Source organism: Salarias fasciatus, chromosome 16 (assembly GCF_902148845.1).
Source record: "Salarias fasciatus chromosome 16, fSalaFa1.1, whole genome shotgun sequence".
Lineage (NCBI taxonomy): Eukaryota > Metazoa > Chordata > Actinopteri > Blenniiformes > Blenniidae > Salarias > Salarias fasciatus.
In genome coordinates this window covers 30646407-30670436 of record NC_043760.1, presented here as the reverse complement: position 1 = coordinate 30670436, position 24030 = coordinate 30646407, and the positions used below count along the sequence as shown (strand labels likewise).

Here is a 24030-nt window from a genome sequence, read left to right as displayed (position 1 = left end):
CCAGAGTACTTGTGGAGAATAAAGGGATTAACACAACAATAAGTAGAACGGGCGAGCATTAGTTCTATTCTGAGTGAGTTTCTAAATAGATTTCTAAACGTGGTGCATGCAGTCAAGTCATCCCTGAACATTTCACTGGTTTGCGGATCATCGCAATCCTCTTTCTTATGGATATATTCACTTACATTGCGTAACAGCTCAGCCAATCAGAGAGCAGATCGGCTTTTTAAGCCCCGCCTCTCTAATATTGGCCGTCTGTGATTGGTCAGGTGCTTTTGTAACTGTTCCGGTAAATATTATAACATCGGAAGAAGGAAGACAGAGGACAGAGTTCCTGATCCAAACGATCCAGACGAAGACGGGAGAAACGCAATGGTGTGATTACTGATTAAAGGTAGGATTTTGTTTCGTATCGCTTCGTTTTATGTCTTTGTTTGTGCCGTAAGAACAACAGCCGAGTCAGCGCTGTTGATCGAATGTAAACACACGTGATAAACAGCTGCAGTCTCGTGATGTTTTCAGCACGAATTCCCTCAAGTTAATCATTTTTCTCTCCTTCATGTATAAATTCCACTTCATTTCAGGGGAAAGGTCGCATTTCAGTTCTGACAGCCTTTTAAAATACGTGAAAATTTTCAGGTTTTTCAAACCAGCTGCTCAGTCAAGTACATATTTACGTAAACATGTTTGCATATGTTTATTTAGATCTTTAGGATTGGGGTTATACTTATGGCTTATGTTTAATTTTCATATTCTTGTACATTTGAGTGTGAAACTGGACTGTTCAATGTGTTATTACCATTATTCCATTTGTGTATGTTAGTAGTAAAAATATCCTGAAAATCACTGCCATGAATTCTAAGTTACATCATGAAAACATCATGAATAATTACCTTTCAGAATTAAAGGAGTTAAAATGAAGACATATTTGTTGCACACCAGTCAGATACAACGCAGTTGTACTGGCCTAACTCATTACTTACTTGAATGACAATTCAATCCAATACATATTATGGGGAAATAAGTGTAATTGTTAGTATTTGATTGACACAAAGAGATTTGTCCTGATTTGTCTGAATTTATCCATTTGTTTAAGATAATTTTCCCTCTAAATAACTACTTTTTCTACGTTTCTCCTTGCAGCGAGCATCTACGTGGTGAGGAAGATCCGCGCTTCCATTGCCGAGGGAGAGCAACTGGAAAAGCCGATCATCACACCATGTAGTGCTTTAGGTGAGAGAGCAGCACAACTTTTGCAATGGAAATGACGGAAATGCCATTGCTATAGTTGATCTTTTGTAACTTGAAGTGTGTTAAGCATGCAACCCTTGAAGAATCAGAACCCCTTAAAGGATCTGCTGGTTATAGCACTGCTTCCTAAAAATGTCATGATATAACTTGATTGAAACATAAATTGAATGTATTAAATTTTAATAGTTTTTCTACACATTTCTTGACTGATCCTAAGCTTTGAGAAGATAATGTCATAAAGCATGTATTAAGGGTATTAGAGGTATAGACATCAGGATTTATCTCCGTTACACTGCACCTGTCTCAGACTTGCACATGTTTATCTTTTCCAGCTGAAAGCAGAGCGGGGAATGAATCGAGGGGGATCGCTACAGCCGCTGCGCTGAGCCCGGGACCTGATGAAGGTGTCGGCGGAGCAGCAGGCTCGGCGCCGTCCTCAGAGACAGCCCTGCAGAAATGTGGCTCCTGACGCTAAACTTTCGGCCGGACGCTGGACGGTGCTGGACTCCATGGAAATCCTTCAATAAATTACTGTAAAAACTGATTGTTTTTTTACCATCAACATGAAATGGACAAAGCAAGTGTAGCCATTCAGCTCTGGATTATCTAAACAATATTCCTGCATTGCCAGTGATCGATGTTCAGCTCAGGATCACACGTGTTGGCCTTTCTCACAGCACATATTTTGACTCACCACAGGCATATGTAATAAGAATCATAATTACACAGCTCCTTTTTGTTTCCTGCTTCGGGAATCACACAGACAGTGCAGATAATTTGTGCCATAAAGTCTGTGTGTCTGGTTTGTCAACATGTTTACTGTGGGAACGGCCACAGTGTTTGTACTGCAGTGTTTGAAGGCCTTCTCACCAACCTCTCTCCAGGGGCTGAGTGGGCCTGATGTTTCTGCTGTTACCAATAAAATAACATTTTAAAAACATATATGCTGGTTTGGTGATGAATGCATGAAGTGATTCTGATAGTCTGTCCTTCTAATGCAATGTTAACAGGGAAACCAAAGTCTGTGTACTTTGGTCAGATAGTTTCTTGAACAGCCCAACTTTAATTTCATATTTAAAGTGATTCATAAAAGACTGCATGAATTCAACCACTGAAGTGACTTGACGAGTGACTTCATTGTTCTATTAAAGAAACCGGTTTCAGCTGATCAACTCTGTGTGAGAGGGCATGTGCCTTTAGGCTATGTTCATGAAGGCATGACAACAATGATGTAAACAAGATGAAGCTGCAAAACCACATGCCAGTCAGTGAAATGCAGAGATTAACAAAGGATCGCAGTCAAATTACGTACTGCGAGGTTTGGTTATCACTGATGTGTGCTACTCTGCATGACTGAAGTGTTTTGTATATGGAAACGTGTGGTGACAAGTAAACAAATGAAATGCAAATTTCAGATGACAGGAAAAGGGAAAGCAAATGAGAGCTGATCATGGATGACAGGAGATGTCCGAATGCTGCCAGGTCATCCGTTCAAAGTCCATTCTCCCTGTAACCAATGAAATGTACAGCTGCTTTGTTTTAGTGCTTTACTGTCACTACAAGGAAATATCACACACTATCACACCAACTAATCCATCTGTTTGCAGTTTTTCAGCCCTGACACTATAGATTCATCTTCACAGAGAAACTGCAGCTCACTGCGTGAGATTTACCCCTTTGAGGAGCTTTTCTGAAAAACATGATTAAAGTCAGTAAAAAAAAGTTTCCCCCCTCTTATCTGATGCTTGGTTTGAGGTTCAGAAGATTATCTTGACCTTGTCCAGTCATTATACGCATGAGTGTTTTTACACTGATGTATCAATATATATATATTTGTTTTTGTCTAAATGTTACATTTAAATGACCTTTTATGGTTCCACAAAATAGTTTATAAAGTTTTGAAATACTGAGAGAAACATCACAAAAAGCTAGGGATATTTCTGTGGAGACCTTTAAGTAACTTTTTCAGGAAAGTTGAAATGTAATTAAAAATGTATTAATTAATTGTATATTTTGTTTTTGTTTGGAGATAAGTTTTTCAGGGATGCAACAGTTTATCTTTTGGACATTTATCTGTTTTTTGCGTCAGAAAGTATAAAGGTTGACTTCATGTTGGGACTGTAGTATTTTCGGTAGTAGCTGTTTGTTATTTTCTCAAACAGGTATTTTCCTGTCACGGTAACGTGTTTTTCCCTGCCGCTGGCTCGAAGTGGAACCTCGGCTCGCTCCTTCCTCAGGACTGGTTTCTGCCCGGATGGACTTCCTGCGCTCGGCGGATGTTGCTGCGGAGGATCGAGGCTCCCGTGGAGCACAGAATTCGGCACCGGGAGGGGAATATGCTCCGTCTGTCCTTCCAGGGCGCCGCTGCAGGTTTCCCCGGGGAAAAGTCTTGACTCCGCCGCGTCGCCTCAGAGCGCGAACGTCCGCTGGAGGCCCCCGGTAAGCGTTAGCTCCCCGCTCCGTGCAGCTAGCTCCGGGGACGCGCTGGAGCACGGACGTGGCTAGCTGCCGTGGCTCCCGCAAATCCTTAGTGCTTCCACTTCCCCGTCTCTCTCGTGCACAAAATCGTTATTAAACACGCACGGGCGTCGCACGTGGAGGTGTTTTCCGCCGTGATGCAGGGTTTGCGGGTGTTTTATCCGGCAGCGACACACGTGCTGTGTGCAGATGAAACATTAGCCTCAGTGACAAAAGAAAACACAGGCAGTCGAGGCTGCTTCTGCAGCTTGTGCCTCTTATTCGGTGTTTTTCATGCACCAACAGGTCGTCTCTGAGAATTATTAGAGACACGGTGGATGTGGGGAGCTGTTCCAGCTGCTCTGTGGACGGTGCACTGGCATGTTAGGACAGGTACAGCTAATGCTACATGATACGGCTACACAACGACCACCTACTGTGATGGACTGAGGGGGGCTCGGACAAAACGTCTGGGCTGACAGTGGTCTGTGGGGAAAGTCTCTCATCTGTCGGAAGCTCTGACATTAGTAAAACGTGGTCCTGCTCCTCTGCAGTTCCCCTTGTTCTGTGAATCCGGTTTGTTTTCAACGTTTGTTTATTGTCAGTGTTTGGTAACCCTGGCGGGGCTTTGGGTTCCCTGCAGGGTTATTAGGAAGCAGGATCGTTGCGTGGAGCTTCAGCTCAGCTGTTGCCACAAACCGGAGAGCAGGAGAGGAGTCAGAAAACATAGAACTAAGTTTGTTGCTGGACAACATATTGTAAAATGTCACTATTGCAGTCTAATAAACTAAAACTAAACTCATCATTCTGTATTAATTCCCTTTTTACACATTCACTCAGCTACATTGGGGCTGTCTCTCTTGAGTTGGTGGGGGGTCAAGGGTCTTGCTTAAGGGACCACAGTGGTGACCTGTCCACTGTGGGATTCAAACCTGTGAACATTGGAACACAACACTGCTTCTGTAGGTGTCCACTGCCCCAAATCCGCAGCATCAACTACATACTTTCTTTGTCTTAACATCAAAACATTTGGCCAACATGCTGACTTATTTATATTTTGCTTCACTCTCTGTTGGCCGAAGGCTAAACGTCAGAGGCACAAAAATGAACAATATTGACAGTTTCACTGCTTTGTCTTGTTAAAATTGAGTTTAGAAGAGAAAGTAGAAATGAGAGATGTACTCATGATGTTCCAAAGAGCTTGTATTTATTGCAGGTTGTAGCACGATGCGATACTTAACAACACCTGATATCCTGCATCGTAACGCTGATTAAAGGTTGAATTCCTGAAGTGATTTAAAATCCAGCAAAAAAAAATAGAACTTTTCTCTCTCTGACGTCGCCACTTGTTAGTTATTTTAATTAGTTATCCACATTTTCTTCTTTCCACACAGAGAAGATGGGTGAAAGAATTCCAACAAGCACAAATTACTTGTTCTAACAAAATGAAGCATTTTCTTTTTGGTTGTTTCATGATTACTGATTTACCGGTGAGGAACAATGGGAACGATTCGAGTGTCTTTGCTCTGTGTTAAACAGTGTCCTTCAGTGATTGTGTTTTCATTCATTATTTCTTTCTGTTTCTCCCTCCGGTGTTGCCGCGCTGCCTTACAGAGGACCATGATGGAGCAAAGAAGAGCCTTAACCATCCCCTTCTCAGTGAATAAGGATAACCTGGTACTTGTCCGCCTCCTGCTCGATCCGTCCGTGCTTCCTGAGCATCGTGTTGTGTGCTGGTGAAGCTGCTGCTCGGGGATGACGCTGCAGAGACGCTTGCTTTATGACCGCTGTTGATCAGGAGTTGATTGTAAAAGTGGGATTGTTTGATGACAGTGTTTATCACTGCATGCACAGCGTGCCTGTCCGCTGCTATAGAGTAGGACTCTCGAGGGCTTAATCATAAACAGCTGCTTGTGGGCTTTTCGCATAATTTTACAGTAAATTTAGTTACTGATCTGCTGATCGCTGCTTCCTTGGGACTTCTGCCAGAAGCTCTCTGTGCTGAAGTTCAGGTTTTCTCCTGCCTGTAGTTTGAAACCAAACTTCTTTACATTAACATATAAACTTTAGCTGCTCATAAATACTGTTTGCTTTCCTTCAAAAGGCTTGAATTTATTCTGCTTCAGGTTTTTAACACCAGTTTGCTGACTGGCTTCCAGTAGCTCTGCTACATTTTAACACGTCGCATCAACCTAATAAACGGCTGCCGCATGTCCTGCACGTTTGCTTTTGCTCTTTTTCAGGCGAGCTCCTTTGCAGCTGCGTGTTAAACTCATTTAGCACGATAACTTATCACCCTGTGAATTTTAGATGGAAAACCCACTCAGAATCCCCGTCACATGTCTTTCAGCAGAGTGCGGGAAGTTAGACAGACAGGTACAGCAATGTCCTCGCCCTGTGTCAGTGGTACGACGGTAGCCGGCTTCTCCGGGCTGACGCCGCCTCCTTGCTCTCCACCAGGTCCCCTGGACTGCAATTGCAGGGTGCAAACTGAGACACAGTTCACAGCACAGGAACGGATCCACGATGCTGGACTGCAGCCACGCAGCCATGATCTCCTCGGAGATGACGAGGTGAGGCGGCCGCTCCGGTTCTCGCTCTTCTGTCCGGTTAAAGCTGAAATATCTCATCTTTCAGGGACCCGTTGCAGTTTCTAAAACACACACCAGATGGGGCCCTGACTCTTTAATGAGCGTGTGCAAGGAAAGGCTCCTTTTTACAGTTTGGAATTAATTGTCCATTTTCTGAATTTTTTTCACTCACGTCAGCGAGTCCCAGTTGGACTCCAGTCAAAGTCTCGGACTATCTGAGGACAGAGACCTCCTGAGTGTGTGATTGAGCGAGTTAGTGTGTCGCCCCTGAAGCGCTCTCCACGGGGGGTCCTGCAATCATTTGGCCCAGGCTTTATGCCGGACGCCCTTCGGTTGATCCGGGCTTTGCAGTAAACCCCCCTCAAGTTGCCCAAACATCTGGCATCCAGGTAGATCGTTCAGTTTCAGCAGGTCAAATGTGAACTCAGCTGATCTGATCTTGTTTTGATTAGTGACAAAAGTTTTCCGTGACGTTGATTTCAAAACTTAATTGCCATGCAGGGAGAGACAGACGTCACGGATGTTCAAACTGTTTTCACTCTATATTGAACTCTTCTTTGTGGAGTTTGCATGTTCTTCCGGTGCATTTGTGGGTTTTTACCAAACATCACAGTAATACACGTTCTGCTCATCTTTCAGCCACAACAGCAGAAGTGTTAAATATAGAATTTTAAGAAATGATTTCATTTGAATGAGGCTGGTTCCAGACAGCAGGGCTGCTTTGATATGTCAGGATGTGGTTTGGCGTTGAAATAACGGAGGGTTTCCCTGCGAGAGACTCGGTGTGGATGCCAGTGTGAGTCAGCGTGCCCTCTGCTCTGAAACGTCTCCAAACCATCACAGATGCTCTTTTTATACGTCTGACCCAGTTAAGCTAATTAGATGTGAGCCGAGCCACCAGGTGGGTATTCATTAAGTGCTGGATCGCTCCTCCTGTCTTAACTTTTCTGGCACGTGTCACTGGCAGCACATCCACAGAGGGCTTTTTTTCCTTCCTTTATTTTGAAGGCATCAGGTAATTTGCTATTTTCTGTCTTATATGTAAGCTTGTAATGTGCTCATCAATGCATTCTGCTTGTCTTGAGCTGGATTACATTTGTACGCTCTAATGCTTCTTCCAGCTTCTGTTGAGTCAAGAAGGAGTTGAAGTTCTTTAGTTCTAAATTGTCCAGTTTAACACTGACTAAACCCTCATGGGGTTAGATATTTGTTTCTTATCATTTTCCACCCTCTTTAATTTGTTAGTCTGACAGTTTTGCACCATTTGGTTCTTCTTTGTCAAGATTGTGTGTGACTGAATTTCACCCCTTCAGAATAAATAAGACTGCCTGAACTAAATTAAATGAGCCACTCGTGTGCCTCGATTTTCCTCATGTTTCAGAGTTCAGGCGTAAGTTAAGTATGAATTCTTCCAGTTAGATATCTCAGCGTTGCCTCTGTGCATCGCCACTCAAGTTCAAGCTTATCTCGACTTCCCATGCCGTTTATCTGCTGGAACCAGCCTCTCCCCGTCGGTCAGCTGATCGGAGCTGCGATGCTGCGTCGAAAAACTCAGCTGGAGGAACGTAAACACGTCGTCGTCTTCTTTTTTCCGCTGCTTCAGGAGGCAGCCCCTGCTGCTGCTAACAGACGTCCTGAAGACGGAGCCGGGGAAGGCCTACATGGAAAGGATGAGGAAGGGTCTCCTCTCCAGGAGCAGCAGAGAGCGGAGGGGCTCTGTGCCGTCCAGCAGCGACAGGAAGTCCCAGGTGACGGAGCCCCGGAGCAACGGCAGAAAGAGCAGCACCCCGAGAGGAAGGCAGAAGACCCCCCCTCAGTCCTCCAGAAGGTAGAGACCCTCCGTGGAGACCAGTCATTTCTCCACCAACCTGTTGGCTCTCATGTGAAAACTCCAGCTCTTCTTCCGACATTTGTGGTTTGTTATTCTGTGAAGTGCCATGACCTCCTCTAGTCTCATCCTGGATCATCCTAGAGCAGCGGACGCCTGAAAAACCAGCAGCTTGAGATGAATGTGAACATTTTTATTTACGTTCTTTGTGACGAGCTGCAGCTTCGGCATGTTGTTCTGATTCAGCAGCTCAGTATGTTTTCATGTCCGTTACGTTGTACTCTGGTACATTGGAGCCGTTACAGCTCACACTCACACCTGACTGCTCTGGTTTCCCTTTACTAATGACCAGATGTCTCTGTAAAACTCCCTCTAAATGTCTGTGTCGTAGAAGTAAAGTTGAATTGAGTTTCATCTCACATTCTGATAAATTCCCCATTAAGTTTTTGTAGCTTCTATAATAAATCCCATTCTAATTCTTTCCCAGCTAAACAGAAATCTTCATAAAGGCTAGTTTTAAAAAAGGAAAGTGCTCAAAACATCCAGGTTCATCTCACTTTAGTTCAGGTGTGCCAAACATAAGGCCCGTGTGCCAAAACCAGACAGTAAGGGGCTCATTTTAATGTCATTGGTGTATTCTGAATTTTAAAGATGACAGACCTGTGAAACTTAAACATTGTGCCATGCTAGACTCTTTCTGTCGAGGTCGTGCTTCACGTGCTTTATCAGAAGTGGAAGTAAAAGACCGGAGGAATCCTTGTGTCTGAAGCCTTTCTGTTCGACGTGTATCTTGGGAGGTTCTCTTCTAGATAAGCTGTGTTATCTCTGAGGACGGGGTGGGATCATCACCTCTCCGTTCAAACAATGCATCGCGGCGGCTGTTGTTCTGTGCACATCTCCGTGTGGAGAACTTAAAGCCATCTTTTTGTTTAGTGCTCCACCTCGCTATAAACATGCCAGGTTCGTTTGTAGAATCCCTTCAGCGACGGTAATAATCCTCCTGCTTCAGTCCGGGAAGCACCTGACTGAGTTATGTCTCAGAAAATGAACCCTGCTCGCTTGAAAAACCTCGGAGCCTCAGTGTATTCGGGAAAATGAGCGTAGCCTCTTTCTTCGCCGCACAACGCGAGGCTCAGTGCGGTAGGTAGTTTTTCTTTTACACAGACCTAAGCATGGAAATGACCACAGACCCAGCAGGAGGTTCTCAACGAGGGCAAATTTCATCTGTTTGTTTTCCATCAGTTGAGCAGGAACGACTTTTTAATGGAGTTTGGCTTGGCCAGCTGCTTCCCATGTGGAGTATGCGGTGACTTTATTTGGAATGATACCCCACAGAGCGGAGCGGAGGATTCTGGTTCAAACGTGAATTTGTTTTTACAAGTGCTGACCTGGATATTTTGCAATAAAATATAATTCTCGGATAATATCTTGGTATGCAGATCTGATAATAATAAGAATTAGGCGTGCAGCACGTTTAGTGAAGAATTGTTTGTTTTTTTTTTATGTCAAGATCGAACCTCAGGAGAAGGCAGCAGACTGCGAGCGATGAAGCGGACGAAGACACAGAGAACGTGAAGAACGAGGAGGCCCGAGAAGACGGAGACAAATTCTCTGAAGTTGTAGGTGAGTGAAAGCAGAGAGTCGAGACGCAAGTTTCCTTCATTTCTGTGTGGAAATTGGAGCGGATCGTGTCGTTCGCTGCGATTCGTGTCCTCGCTCTGAGCGGAGACGCTCTGCGCCTGACGAGCCTCCTCGTCTGACCCCCCCTCGTCTCCCTCAGACTGTGGGCTGTCGCTGAGGTGGGAGCCGTCTGAGGAGGCAGCCAGCCGTGACGAATTCCCTCCAGCCGACATCAAGGACAAGGGGACGGAGCCAGAAAGGGACGCACAGCTCAGCTCGGTATGCACTGTTTCTAGAGTGAATCCGTTTTCACCCAGGGATCAATGCAGAAGAACAGCTGTGCGTCTTGATGTAAAAACTTCACGGAATCCACATATTACACTCTGTCCAAATAAATCTGTCTTTTGGCTCATTCAGTACTTGCAGAAAAGAACTAATGATGTGTTTCGAAGGTATTTATGGAATAAAGCAGATGTCTCTGGTGGGCACGCACCTTGGATAATGCCTGGTACTCTGTGGTGTCTCAAACAGAGGAGGAAAAGGAAAGACTCTGGACTGCAGTGCAACGGGACGAGCAGCCCCAAACGCCACCGCGGCAGCGTCCTCCGCCTCACCGGGGACGAAGGACAAGACGGGGAAGAGGCGCCTGCAGCCGTCAGTCCGCAGGAAACCCTGGAAGACGCAGAGCCGGAAGGCCAGGACGTCCTGCAGTTCACCGTGGGGGGAGACGATCAGGCTCAGGTGCTGCTCCCCGTCAGCAGCCCCAGCGCCACGGCGGCGGCAGACGTGGTCAAGAGCCCCAGACGAGGCTCGGCGCCGAGCACGGCCGAAGCCAAGCCCTCCGAGCCCAGTGAGTGAGCCCACGGCGTGGGGGCGGCGGCGTCCTGCGGAGCTGCTTTTACAATCACATCGACTTGTTTCCGTCACACTGCGAGGACATGCTGCAGTTTTTTCAGTAAACACATAAATTACAGCATCTCTTGCCAAAGAAGGTCCTTTATACTGCCTCTCTGACCCAAACTGGTCTTTATTACTGATTTATAACTTGTCTCTCAAACATACTTTGTGGGGCCAACTGTGATAAAGCCATGGAGTTATGTGGTAAAGAAGTAGAATGTGTTCATATTTATATCTACTCCGGCCTATATTAAACTTTATTTTTCAAATATATTGCTTATTTCAAGTGTCAGATCAGAGTATGGTTGTAGCTTCTCAGCCTTCCTGATGTATTTTTTCTGACTCTGTTCCAGTTGTGCTGTCCAGTGACGACGAGGAGAGTGAAAACATTTCCCGACGCTGCAGCCAAGCGGCCAGCAGGCGCCCGGCTGTGGGAAACACGGTGATACGGGGGCTGTCCTCGCAGAAGGCCCGCCGGACAGGCGTGTCCAACTTCCAGAACATTGAGGTCGGTAAACAGAAACGCGCCTCCTGCGGTTCTTTCACTTTTTATATTCCTGCAGACGAAGAGCTCGTGCAGACTTCCCCAGGCAGTAATAAATACCCGGATTAATGTGACGTCAGTGTTGAAGCGCCGGCGTTCGGGAGAGCGAGGTCGTGCTTCACCGCAGGGTGCCCTGCACGCCACCTGTTACGAAACAAACAAAGCCTTTTCGTCTTCACTATCGCAGCCAGCGAGCAGCAGAGACGAATTCCATCCGGTGACGAGGATCTTGCGGCCATTAACACCAAAATGTGTTTTACTAGTTTTACTGACATGAACAGCGACTTCACTCAGTTGTTAAACTGTTGCAAATTCATGTGATCAGACGATTTAACACACTGAAGCTGCAAAGATAACCTCTTCCAGCGTCTCCAATTGAAAGTAATTGAGAAAATAAATACGAATCATCAAAACGCCACTCGAGTTTTGAGTATAATGCGTGATGATTATAACCTTGGTGCAAAACTTTGCCAGCTGAGAAGGAACTGAGTTTAGTCTTTGAGATAAAGATTAAGAAAAAAACCTGTTAACAAAGCTGAAACACTGGTAGAAACTCTTAATTTTCACATGCATGCAGATATAAAAGAAAAACAGAACGCATTAGTTTGTTTGGATAGAATTAAGCAGGTGTGTGTATGAATATATATTTTTCTATGAGTTTATTCCACATTTCATGCTTACTACAGTCAGTTTTCAGTCAAGGTTTAGTTCTTGTAAGAAGTGTTTTATCAACATTCAGCCTCTGCAGTCATTTCTATGGAGTGTATTGCAATTCTTCTTGCCGCCACTAGATGGTGCCAAAGTTGGATACTTTTTAAACAATGTTTCTAAATGTTGAAATTGGATGAAGAACACTGCTGTGTCTGTCGCACTGACTGGACAACTCCGTTTTAGAAATGTTTTTAAAGTTGTTCTTATCATAAGCGGCCCTGCCATGTGTGTAAACAGTTACTCTAGCAGATGGACCGCTGTGTGTTATCCTGTCTTGTTAGACCAACTGACTAGTAACCACAATATTCCCAATGCTGTGTGTTTTGCAGGTGTTGCAAGTCATCGTACAAGACATACCTCGCTTGGCGCCGCCTCCGCCCATCCCGGACGACGACTACTCCCGAATCGAGGTGGCCTTCTCCGCCCTGCACTGCGGAGGCTTTCATGGGAAATCCAATGGAGACATCATGGTAACCTCAGCCAGGCGGCTGTGGAGCTCGGTCAGAATCAGAGTTTAAATGTGCAAAGCGTAACGCGCCTTTCTGTCCATTTACAGATAGAAAAGCAGAGAATCATCATCCCCTTGCAAGGTAAATGGATTCTTTATTCCTCCCTTTATGGCTGTTGGCTGAGCTGTAGTGAGTTCAAAGCACCGTGCTGCAGTCTGCCGGTGACCTTTGGCCTCGTTTGTGTATGCGTGGACACACCGGCAGCCCATCTCATCTTGCTTTGGTGAGGCTGTCTGCGCGGCCATCCGCTCACAGCTTAGTGGTCTATTTCAGTGAGCTAAGTGTGTTTGTGTTCTGGGATTAGTCCCTCAAGACCCCCATGCACTTTGATCTCTGAGCCCCCCCCCCCTGCAGGGAACCAAGGTGGTTTTTCTTCCAGATCTGATGCCAGGTCTGAGAAACAAACAAAGAAACTGACAAAGTTTCGTGTGATTCTTGACTCTGCTCGCCCTCAGATGCCTCTGAGCAGATGGAGGTGGTCCTGAGCTTCAGCAGTAAGGAGCTGAGGAGATACAGCGTTTGGGAGCAGCATGAGCTGGAGGAGGAGGAGATCTGCTTCCTGGACGACGAGGACCCTTACCCCCCTGCCGTGCTGCTGTTCTTCCTGTCGGACAAGGCCGCGGCCGCCGTGCAGCGCGACCTCTGCCGGCTGGGCATCAAAAGACGTCGAGCCTCAAAGGCCGGTGAGCCGTGATTCCATCCCGCCAGATGAGATGTTACTCGTTTTTTTCCACATGAAGCTCAAGGCTGATGCACTGGTGTGTTTGGTTTTCCCAGCGAAGGCCAGCCCCTTCGTCGTCCTCACGCTGTCCTGCCCCCTGGAGGGAGTCAAGGGGGCTTTACTGCGCTCCGTCCTGGACATCGAGTGCCTCAACACCATGGCTCAGGAGCAGGTCGCGCTGAGCCCCGCCGCCGACGTCTTCCCCGGTTTGGACGACTACCTGAGCCCGGTTCTTTCCCTGGAGGAGAGCATTGAGCTGATCACCAAAACCGGACTGGACCCTCACCTGCTGTCCATGCTGTGCCTGAAGGATCCAGAGCCTGTGCTGAATGTAGACCGGGGCAGTTCTCAGTCCGCTTGGCACAAAAGCCCCGCGGCGCCGACTGAGCGGAAATTCAAATCAGCGAAAGGGTCGCAGGTGGTGGAAGTAGATATCTCGCATGTACTGGAGCGAGGAACTCCCCCGGCACTGGAACGGAAAACTTCCCCACCGCAGAAACCAGAGAGTTCTTCGGTACTAGAACGGAAAACATCCGAACCGCACAAACCGGAGAGTCCCTCAGTGCTAAAACGGAGAACTTCTGAACCGCAGAAACCAGAGAGTTCCGCTGTGCTGAAAACGAAAACTTCCCCACTTCAGAATCCAGAGAATTCTTCGATACCGGAACGGAAAACATCCGAACATCGGAAACCGGAGACCTCCTCAGTGCTAAAACCGAACACTTCCCCACCGAAAAAACAGGAGAGTTCTTCGGTGCTAGAACTGAAAACATGCGAACCACAAAAAACGGAGAGTTCCTCAGTGCTAAAACCGAAAACTTCTCCACTGCGGAAACCGGAGAGTTCTTTGGTACTAGAAGAGAAAACATGCAAACTGAAAACACCGGAGAGTTCTTCAGTCCTAAAATCAAAAACTTCCCAACTGCAGAAGCCAGAGAGTTCCTCAGTTTTAGAACAGAAAACATCCCAACCGCAAAAACTGGAGAGTTCCTCAGAGCTAAAATCTAAAACTTCCCCACCGCAGAAACCGGAGAATTCCTCAGTACTGGAACCAAAAACTTCCCCACCTCAGAAACTGGAGAGTACCTCGGCACTGGAACAGAGAACTTCCCCACCGCAAGAACTCGAGAGTTCTTCAGTGCCAAAACCAAAAGCTTCCCCACCGCAGAAACCAGAGACTTCTTCAGTTCTAGAACCGGAGACTTCCTTGGTACTAGAACCAGAGACGTCCCCGGCGCTAAAACCGGACACTTACCTGTCGCCAGAACCGAAAACTTCCCCGCCGCAGGAACTGGAGGCCCCTCTGGCGCTGGAGGTTTCCCCCGCACTAAAACCAGAAGCTTCCCCATCAGTAGAATCGGAAACTTCTCCATCGTCACAACCGGAAGCCTCACCGGCGCCGGAACCGGAAACCCCACCGTCGATAGAGTCGGAAACTTCCCCATCAGTAGAGCCAGAACGCTCCCCGGCGGTGGAACCGGAAGAAGGGACAATGCTGAAACCAAAAGACGATCTAGAAAACGACGGCGCTGAAGATCCGGCATGTCAGGTCAGTGAAGAACGATAAGAAAGCCACACTGTTGGCTGAGTTTAGATCGTCTAACCTCCGTTTGGCGTCCAGACCCCCGACGCCAGCGGCCTGTAATCGGTTGAATGTGTTTGGTCCTGCAGCAGGACGCGGCGCCGGTGTACACGCTGTGCCACCGCAGGAACAAAGGCTCCTACTCGGTGTCCATGTGCAAACCGAACGCCAAATGGACCAAATACAAACATCAGGGTCTGGCCCGCAGGTAGGTCCGCCGCATCATCCCACACTCAGGTTAGGAGGTCAACATGTGTTTCTCCTTCAGGAACAAGAGTTTTACAATTCATTTTCAAAGCAGCCTTGAGCTTTATCATTATTAAATCACCAAACCTGTGGAGGAAAAACCGTTCCTCAAAGGACTTCAGTGTAGAAACAGTCTGTCTTACTAAATCTCCATTAACCTGAACTCAGCTCTTTAGCTTGAATGAGGAACCGAGGTAAGTCTAGGGTTTGGCAATATGGCAAGAACATCATATCATGATTGTCTAATAATAAAGTCATGATTCATTTTTTATGTTGATTTTCAAGATTAATTTACAACCAAATGATTTCCTGATGCAAGTCATAACAGAAAAAAATATTAATAAAGACATTGTAGACCAAAGAACCGTTCTAACCATATTTTAATAGTTTGTTAAATGTCGAGGATGTACTGAGAACATGAAGATGCTAAAAAGTAAACGGCTCTGTTTCAGTGTACTCCTGCAATATAAAAGCTAAGCTGCCCCTGGCTTTTCAGGTTTCTTTCACATGAACATGACAACGTAAAATGGAAATTCCAAAACATGATATCAAGTAATGCAAATTATTTAAGGCTTATTTCAAATAAAAGTAAATAAAGGCCATTCTGCAAAAATATGAAACTGTCATTTTGACAGCATTTAGGTCTAAACAGCTCGCTGAAAAGAGTCAAATTGAAGCAAACTGCAGTAAGTGGGGATGTTTCTCTCTGACTGTACCGATCTCTGTCCTCTGGTTAAACCGTCCGTCCCTCTTTCTCTCTCGCTGTCTCCAGGTTGATCCAGTTTCCTCCCCCGCCTCAGAAAGGCGGGATCACCGTCACCATGGAGGACCTGCAGTGCCTCGACAACGGACAGTTCCTCAACGACGTGATCATCGACTTTTACCTCAAGTGAGAACGACACACTGCAATGTGAATCTTTGTTTTTTTTTTTTTTTTTGTCGCCTCTGATGGTTTGAATGCCGTCTTTCAACCAGGTACCTCCTGCAGAACGCGCCCGCCTCTGTGGCCGAGCGCACGCATATCTTCAGTAGCTTCTTCTACAAGCAGCTGACGAGGAGGGACAACGCCAGCGAGGGCGGCAGCAGCGAGTCGTGAGTGTCCGTCTGAAGCCGAGGCGTCGGCGTGTGAAACCGCCGGGCATGTAACGCGCTTCTGCTGCTTCCTCGCAGCTGTCAGAGGCAGCGGCGGCACCAGCGGGTGAAGACATGGACACGGCACGTGGACATCTTTCAGAAGGACTTCCTCTTCGTCCCGGTCAATCAGGAGTAAGTGACACGAGACGAGCTGTGTGCTTTTGTTCAGGCTCTCTTGTCTGCCGTTAAACTCATGGCCTGCGTCCTCCGTCCAGAGCTCACTGGTATTTAGTCGTCATCTGCTTCCCCGGGCTGGACGAGCCCCGGTTCGAGGAGCGGGCCGGTCCGGAGAGCCGGGACGAGGCGGAGGAGTCGCCGGGGCAGGAGGGAGCGGCGGGGCGGACAAGCTCCGGCGACGCCGCGGACTCGCCGCCTCCGTTGAGTTGCAGCAGCACTGCGAGCACACAGCCGGGTAGGTCTGGTAACGGCCGCTTCCTGCTGCCGGTTAGATTCCAGACGCCGCCGTTTCTCATGATTTCTTCTCCTTTTTTCAGAAAAAGCTCAAGAACACGCCACCAAAGATTTCATACTTAGTCCAGTGGTGAGAAAACCTTTTTTTTTTGTGTTTATGAAGAATTAATTTACTTTTTTCTCTCTTTTTTTCATCAATTTTCTCTAATTTCACGTTTGTAGAACTGCACAGAGCTGACCTGCGAGGTGAAGACGGTCTGTAAGAGGTGAGTTTAGCTTCCAGCGACGTGAAAATATTCTGCGGAGTGGAGCCGCTCTGCACAGGTGACGGTGAACAGTGACGTGATCTGTCGAACCCGCTCGTGCCATGACACACACGCCGGGATTTTTAGTGTGTTCAGCCGTCCGCTGACTGTGTTTCCCCTGCAGGCCGTCCATTCTCATCATGGATTCCCTCAAACTCTCCCTTCACGAGCGAGTGGTCAAGCTGTTGCGGGAGTAAGTCCAGCCCTCCGTCTCCTGCTCGCTCTCTGTTTGGCTGCTGAACGGGGTCAATTGAGCCGACGTCCGTCCGTCTGTCTGTCTGTCTGTCTGTCTGTCCGTCAGTTACCTGCAGTCGGAGTGGGAGGTCCGCCGTGGCTCCTCCAGGGAATTCGGTCCGGATCAGATGAAGAGTTCACACTGTAAAGTCCCCCTTCAGGACAACAGCAGCGACTGCGGCCTCTACCTGCTGCAGTACGTGGAGAGTTTTCTAAAGGTGAGCTCCGTCGTCTCTTCTTCCCTTCGGTTGTTTTGAGGTGTGTTCGGAGGCCTGACGGCGCCCCCCCCCTGCCCTCCCACAACAGGACCCCGTGGTGCACTTTGAGCTGCCGCTGTGCCTAGAACGCTGGTTCCCACGTCAGCAGGTGCGGAGGAAACGAGACGCCATCCGAGACCTGATCCTGTACCTGTACCGACTCCAGAACCTGGACCTCAGACACGTGGAGCTCCCCAGCTTTTGAGTTCGCCACATTCCTGTAGCCATTTAAACTGACCGCTCATACTGAGCGACGGACATTTCAGTGTGAAACTGAAGATATTTCCTAAGATTTAGATTGTTCCGCATCAACGCGACGGAGCGGCGTGAACCTGTGGATCCGGTGGAGGAGTGTCGAGGCTTCAGCTCGCTCCAGCCCACAAAGACCCGAGGCCGCTGGAAACATGCTAATGTCTGTCCACCCTGACACTTTTTACTCTTTTAGTCGATTCTGATTTTTTTAGAAAGTATTTGCTTTTTGTAGTGATTCTTAAGAATCGGTCTTTTGTATTTGTGTAAGTCGCCTGACATTTCATGTGTTGTGTGTGTGCGCGCTCGAGAGTTCAGATTTCTGCCTTCTTCAGCTTCAGCTTTACGTAATATTTTTTTTTTTTTTTTTTTCAGATATATATTAAATAAATGGCACATTTGTTCATGGATTGCATAAGGAAGCAGTTTTTTTGACTCTTGTTGCTAGAAGGAAAAAATGTTTTTGACACTGATGCGTTGCTGCCTGCTGCTCCGTGAAGGGTCGAAGAGAAGGAGCGTCTGGTCCACGATTCTGTGCTCGGTTCAACCCGCCTTCGTTCCAGCTTCGGCTGTTTTGGTTTCACGACGTTTGAAACTTTCAGGAATCGCCTTTGCAGGGTGAAGCGTGCGGCAGGAAGTTGCAGGGTTTCACTCATTAGCATGTGTTCCTGAACTGCCGCCTCTCCTCTCCTCTCCTCAGACCCGGGTCGTCTTCTACTTTCCTTTGTTCACATGATTGTCAGTTTTAACCCGTCGACCGCCCTCAGATGTCTCTTTGTTTTTTTGGAAAGTGTATTTGAATGTACAGTAACTGCTTCCAAAAATTTACAGAAATGTTCTGATGGTGTATTAAAGCCTGTAGGAGAAGAGTGTGGTCTGCTGTGATTTCTGTTTTTTTTTTTTTAAAACACTGATGTTAAGTTCGGTATCGTTTGCAGCGTTATGAATACCAACTGTTGAGAGTTTGGGAGACTCGTGACTCTCTGTTGTGGTTTTCATATGAAGGCTCTGAGTATCTGTTGATTCATTCTTTCGGGCTTTATTGATCTTTTCTTCTATTTCATAACAATTCACCGACTCTCCTCGTTTTTATTCTTGGGCCAGAATGCGAGCAGAAGCTTACGGAGCGAGCCGAGCTGCGTTTCCACTCTGTTAGCCGGTGATCCTGTAAATCTCTGCATTGTCTCTATCCTGAGGAGTTCTCAGTTGGGCTCCAGTGCCTTGTGGGTAATGTCTCTAAACGGAGACGCACGGCAGATTGACTGAGTCCTGTGAGGTTTGAGTGCGTCCGTACAGTGAGTAAACCTTCCAGAGCAAAGTTCAAGGATTAAGAGGTCGGAGAGCGCACTGTAACTACACCAGTCTGACACGTCACGCCGGAAAACACCAGTAACAGACAAACGTGCAGACAGACTTATTTACCACGGTTCAACAGACCAGTGGCAGCAGGAGAAACGACTTGTTAATGTGCTGGATGCACACATTGACTGATTGATTGATCTAATGTCCTGTTGGTAAGAAACCCTGAAAACAAGCTGTGCTGAGGCATTTATATGTGTGTGTGTGTGTGTGGCAGAGAGAACAGTATTAATAGCTAATTACACTCCTGTTTTTCTGCTCAAGCCTCTGGGATCAAACTGGGTTGGATCATAATCGCACAGCTGTCACCTGAGAAATGCCCATTTCCTTCCTTCTGCAGCCTCCTGCTTTAGTGGTGATGAGATTGAGCTGCTCTGTAATGTTCATTTCAATTAATTAAGAGATGAGCGCAGGGTCTGCGGCCTGTGGGGACTCCAGGAAGAGAAGAGGAGTGGGTTCACTGGGTTAAGTAGCGGTGTCAGTTTGTATTTCACTGCTTCAGTTCAGACTGGAGCAGGAGACACTGCTTCATTTCATTTAGGTTTTCGCATCGTGATGCAAAGCTGCAGCACTGAAACCATCCATTTATCTTCTAAATCCTCAGAGTCCCTGCAGAGGTCAGGGCGTCATTAGCGCATCGCGGCTCTGGCTCGCGATCCATCATGAGCGGGCCGGCCGGTCCATCAGCGGGAAAACACAAAGACCCGCTGTAGGCCGTCGCCACGGGCAAACAATGGAGCCGGTTCTGCCGACATTCCACCAAATGAAACACACCTGGAGCCGCGCTGCGTTAAATAATGAGGTGGTCGCTGGTGTGAGCCCAGACCGGGACTTTCTGTGTGGTCCGTGTGTGTGTGTGTGTGTGTATGTTTCCTCCCACAGTCCAAAAACATACATGTGACATGAATTGATGACCCTGAGTTGGATGTAGGCGTTACAGCGAGTGTGTGTGTGTGTGTGTGTGTGTGTGTGTGTGTGTGTGTGTGTGTGTGTGTGTGTGTGTGAGTGTGCGTTCTCGTATTTCTATCCTTGTTGGGGCCAAATGTCCCCACAAGGATAGCAAAACATGGAATGACGTGCCTTGTGGGGACCTTTTTCCGGTCCTAAGTAGGAGAAACAGTGTTTTCTTGACCATGTTGTTGTTACTGAAAAAAGTAAAAGTGCAAAAACATTTCTTTAGGGTTAGGCTTTGTTGTGGTGTGGGTTAGGGTAAGGGTCAGGGTTAGGGGCTAGACATGAATGGGAGTCAATGGACGGTCCCCACAAGGATAGAAATACAAGACTGTGCGTGTGTGTGTGTGTGTGTGTGTGTGGTTAAACTGGTGCTAACTAGGCTTGAATCACCCTCTTTTCTTCCAGACCCTGAACTGGATTAAGTTTTATGGATGGCTAAAACATCCTACATGCATATTGACTGCAGATGATATTACTGCTCAGTTTTAATTAATAAAATGCAATAAAATAAAAAAAGAACACCACTTTTGTTTTACCTGATGAAATGGGCTCTCTTATAATTATTTTATATGTTACCTGTAGAAGTAAGTAACCTTCTAAAAGACACCCATTTCTCTCTAGTTTACTCACTGATCTTTCGTCAGCGGTGAGATTCGTAAACACAGTTACTCTTGCTAATCGTGTAGCTCACCATATTGGAATTATTAATCTTAATCATCTCTTAGGTGATTAGAGAAGCTGCCTTGCTGCACTGACGGTTTATTAGCGCCGTTTCTTGCTCCGCCCTCCATTTCCTCACATTTCTAATACAGCCGCTTAAAGAAAATGAAGGGCAGATTTCTTTCTTTTTTTTTTTAAAGAAGGATAAACCTCACAGCAAGAGGTTGAGGTCGAAGGTTGAGTCCTAAGCCGGTGACTCTCACTGCGGCCTGTAAATACATAGTGAGAGGATTTCAGCCGCCTTTCCTGTGAGTTGGTGGGTGGTGGTCGAATTAGATTATACCTTTCACAGAGACAGAACTCCTCTTCATTATACGCTGTTTGGATTGATAATCTCTGTGTTTCTCCTGATTGGATGGCTGACTGTTCAAGAGTTTAAATCTTTTGAGATAAAAGTCAGAGGCGTGTAATCCCGCCTCGCAGTCCTCTGGATAAACGTCCTGCTGCTCCCTGTGTGGCCTTTTGTTGCCTCCTCTCCGGACATGTTCCCTCCACACCGGCCGCCCTCCCTCCCCTGTTACTCCAGTAACTTATTGGCAAGCTCTCCTAAAAGGCTTAGAGTAAACAGGATTAGAGGGCATTAAAAAATCCCCCTCTCTCTCCGAGCGCCATCTGCCTTCCCACCTGAGCCAGGAGCTGTCCTTTCAGCACCATGGGGCACACCTCTCCTCAGCCTCACCGCGAAGCAGCCAGCCCGTCCGCCAATGCTTTCTGACTGGGGGCCTGTTGTCCTGCGTCTGTGTTGGAGGAACTCTGAACTATGCAAACACCTGGGAGGTTTTTCACATTTCCGTTGTGTGACTTGAGAGGGAAAACATATCTGCTTGATCCTTTTCCGAGTCCGCGGATTTAACCACAATCACGGATTTAACATGAGCATCGTATCTCGGAAATGTCTTTGCTGCTTCGTTCTACTTCATTTTGCGGCCGTTTTGCTGGACATAAGAGCAGGTATGTATCGGCTGTATGGATCTGGATTTCTACTGCTTTACGTGCAGGAAAATGTCAAACCGTTAATGTTTCTGTTGAAGATGCAGCGGCGGGCGGACCGTCCTCGGGACACCCAGATCTGCCCTTCACTGCGGAGCCTGTGGCATTTCCGCACATCACTCGAGTGTCGGAAGTGAAGGCGTCTGATGAAGGCCGTGTCGCGACCTCCCGACAGAAGAGGAACATCCTTTTCCCCAGCGGAGTTAAGCTGTGTGCGCAGGAGACAGCTCAGCAAGTCGTCGCGAACCACCTGAGCTACTTCCACCTGAGAGGTGAGATCAGGCGTGAATGTAGACCTGCGCGTCGCCAGGGGAGGTCAGCGACTCCAGAGACAAGCCTGAGTGTGTTCAGGCTTTGTGTTCCAGGAGGACACATATTAGTCATTGTGACATTTTACAAAAAAATATACAGCAGTGTGAAGTGGAAGAACGTCGCTGGACATCTGTGTGGTAATCAGGCCTCGTGCGATTTGCATCTAAACAGACCGTGGTGTGCTTAGAGGGTCTGTTTACACGAAGAGGAACATTTTCTTCTTCCTTCGTGGTGTCTGTTTCTAATGAACACAGCCTGCAGGTATTGCTGGTTTGGTGTGACCTTATTTTCACATATGTGCTCAAAACCACAATACTGAATCCAGACATCGTGTTGATATTGGATGGATCGATTCGTTATCAATAACATTATCCATGATTCTACTTGGCTGCCAGAGCAGTTGATAAGCTGCAGATCCATGATGCTGCCTTTGTTCTGATCAAATGTGTTTAAATATGGTAAAACTGATTTTTATATGAACCTATGATTTATGGATATTTGGAAATCAGCTTGTGGGTCACAGAGATCAGGCACAGGAGCAATGTGTGGCCAACATGCAGCTCATTGACCAATCATCAATAATAAAGGATAGTATACTGTGAGAATGAACTCCTAAACTGTATACAGCAGAGTTAAAACTAACTCATAACTCTCACGTGCAGCAGTAAAACCTGGAACTATCAGATGGAAGTTTTGCTGATTGTCAAAAAAAAAAAAAAAAATCCTTTCTTTTATCAATTTGGGGAGTTTTCAGAGTCATAAAATAGATGCAACGCAGATGCAATACACTGAATTAAAGGAGTTACGATACCATAAATCAACATTCGATCCACTAATACTAGAAGAACTCTGTATTATATTTGCAAAATCCTCATTTCCGACAGTGAAGCCTGGAGCTGGAGGGCTGTGCCAGAGGCAGAGAGAGACGAGCGGCGTTAGCCTGCAACGGGGCAAAGGGGAGGTTTGTTACGTAACTCCACCAGGTGACCACTGGAGTCTCCGGCCGGCCTCGGCCTCGCAGGCAGCGTAGATTAGAGAAGACGTATGTGTGTGCTCTGACTCTGGACCGGTGCCCAGTCGGCTGACTCATCAACAGGCAGTTATGTCACGTCGTTGTTTGTGGCGCTGGCGGTTTGAGGCTGGAGTCTGGTTAAAAACGATGCTCTATCCTGTCTAACGAACATTTCTAAAGGCATTCATGACCTAAATGTAGGAGATCATATGTGGCTGGCATAAGAACAAGATACAATCAACAAGTGGGGTCAGATTCAGAGAGGAGCATCCAGACAGCGAGGATCCAATCCTCCCTGTCTCATCCCTCTAATATTCAGGAGTTAGTTTAGTTTTGACTTGGGGAGCTCTCAGGGTGGCCCGTCACATGTCCACAGAACTCAGCCTAAGAAATGTAACTGCGCCAAGACAACAGACTCACAGCGGGAAAAATAACAGGTGGTGCACATTAGCTTGCAGAGCTCATAAAGACTTACATTGATTCTGGCATGTTGAGCGACACACTGAGATAAGAAGAAGTTAAGCTAGAAGATGACAAGATACAGCTGCTCTGAAATGAAACACAAAACATGAGGGATTTGACAAGACACAATAAATAACAGCAGCAGAGACACGAGGGAAACACTGGAGACCACATGGAGGGACGAGCGCTGGGAATGCACTGCAGCACGGCGGGGAAACAAGACAAAACACAAGAAAATACCAGGAAAGACCAGCAGAAACGGATCGAGGAAAGCTGAATGAACGTTTTCTGCTCAGTCTGAAGTGCAGATTAAAAGTGGACGGCGTGTTTCTCTGGTCTCTCCAGTGTGTCAGGAGACCATATGGGAGGCTTTCAAGATCTTCTGGGACCGCCTCCCCGAGCAAGAGGAGTACCAGAGCTGGATGAAGCAGTGCCAGGAAGGCGCCGTCACCGCACAGCGCGTTGGCAGCGTCTTCAGCCAGTCCGACGAGCACCAGTCCCTGGTTAAAAAGGTGAGTCCATCATGCTCCAGCAGATGTGATCAGACTCCTGAGTGGACCCTCCAGCTCAACACGCTGTTTCCCCCTTTTCAGAGAATGTCTCTTCCAGGCCTGAAAAGGTAGGAGACGGCTCAGCTGTTCGCAGTGTGACGTTCCAGTGATCACATGTACCGT

At 47.1% G+C, this 24030-nt stretch overlaps 1 protein-coding gene and 1 long non-coding RNA gene across 4 annotated transcripts; both read left to right on the top strand.

Annotated features, from left to right (window-relative positions):
• The first annotated feature begins 263 nt into the window (after positions 1-263).
• Positions 264-2193, top strand: LOC115403169 (uncharacterized). The gene is made up of 3 exons (XR_003933186.1): positions 264-394; positions 1144-1233; positions 1584-2193. It is a non-coding gene; the product is annotated as an uncharacterized LOC115403169 (long non-coding RNA).
• Positions 2194-3468: 1275 nt separating this feature from the next.
• Positions 3469-18416, top strand: LOC115403649 (microtubule-associated protein futsch). Of its 3 annotated transcripts, none has more exons than XM_030112624.1 (23): positions 3502-3690; positions 5323-5385; positions 6019-6084; positions 6169-6281; positions 7903-8127; positions 9638-9750; positions 9908-10026; positions 10279-10597; positions 10998-11152; positions 12229-12369; positions 12456-12489; positions 12864-13091; positions 13186-14678; positions 14804-14919; positions 15730-15846; positions 15933-16049; positions 16128-16223; positions 16307-16503; positions 16586-16632; positions 16725-16768; positions 16932-17000; positions 17109-17259; positions 17348-18416. In XM_030112624.1, the coding sequence occupies exons 2-23, from the start codon at positions 5329-5331 to the stop codon at positions 17501-17503; spliced, it is 4173 nt and encodes a 1390-aa protein (XP_029968484.1). In that variant the 5' UTR covers positions 3502-3690; positions 5323-5328; the 3' UTR covers positions 17504-18416. The 3 variants fall into 3 exon arrangements, with proteins under 3 accessions (XP_029968485.1, XP_029968484.1, XP_029968483.1); XM_030112623.1 differs by having other exon boundaries at positions 14801-14919; XM_030112625.1 differs by lacking the exon at positions 6019-6084 and having other exon boundaries at positions 3469-3690; positions 14801-14919.
• The last annotated feature ends 5614 nt before the right edge of the window (positions 18417-24030 follow it).

What these genes read in the sequence shown, in the direction of transcription:
- LOC115403649 (XM_030112623.1), top strand. Translation starts at nt 5,329, where the DNA reads ATGATGGAGCAAAGAAGAGCCTTAACCATCCCCTTCTCAGTGAATAAG. An exon ending in CAAATTCTCTGAAGTTGTAG is followed by an intron (nt 9,751 to 9,907) that starts GTGAGTGAAAGC and finishes CGTCTCCCTCAG; the next exon opens with ACTGTGGGCTGTCGCTGAGG. An exon ending in GTGAAGACGGTCTGTAAGAG is followed by an intron (nt 16,769 to 16,931) that starts GTGAGTTTAGCT and finishes TTTCCCCTGCAG; the next exon opens with GCCGTCCATTCTCATCATGG.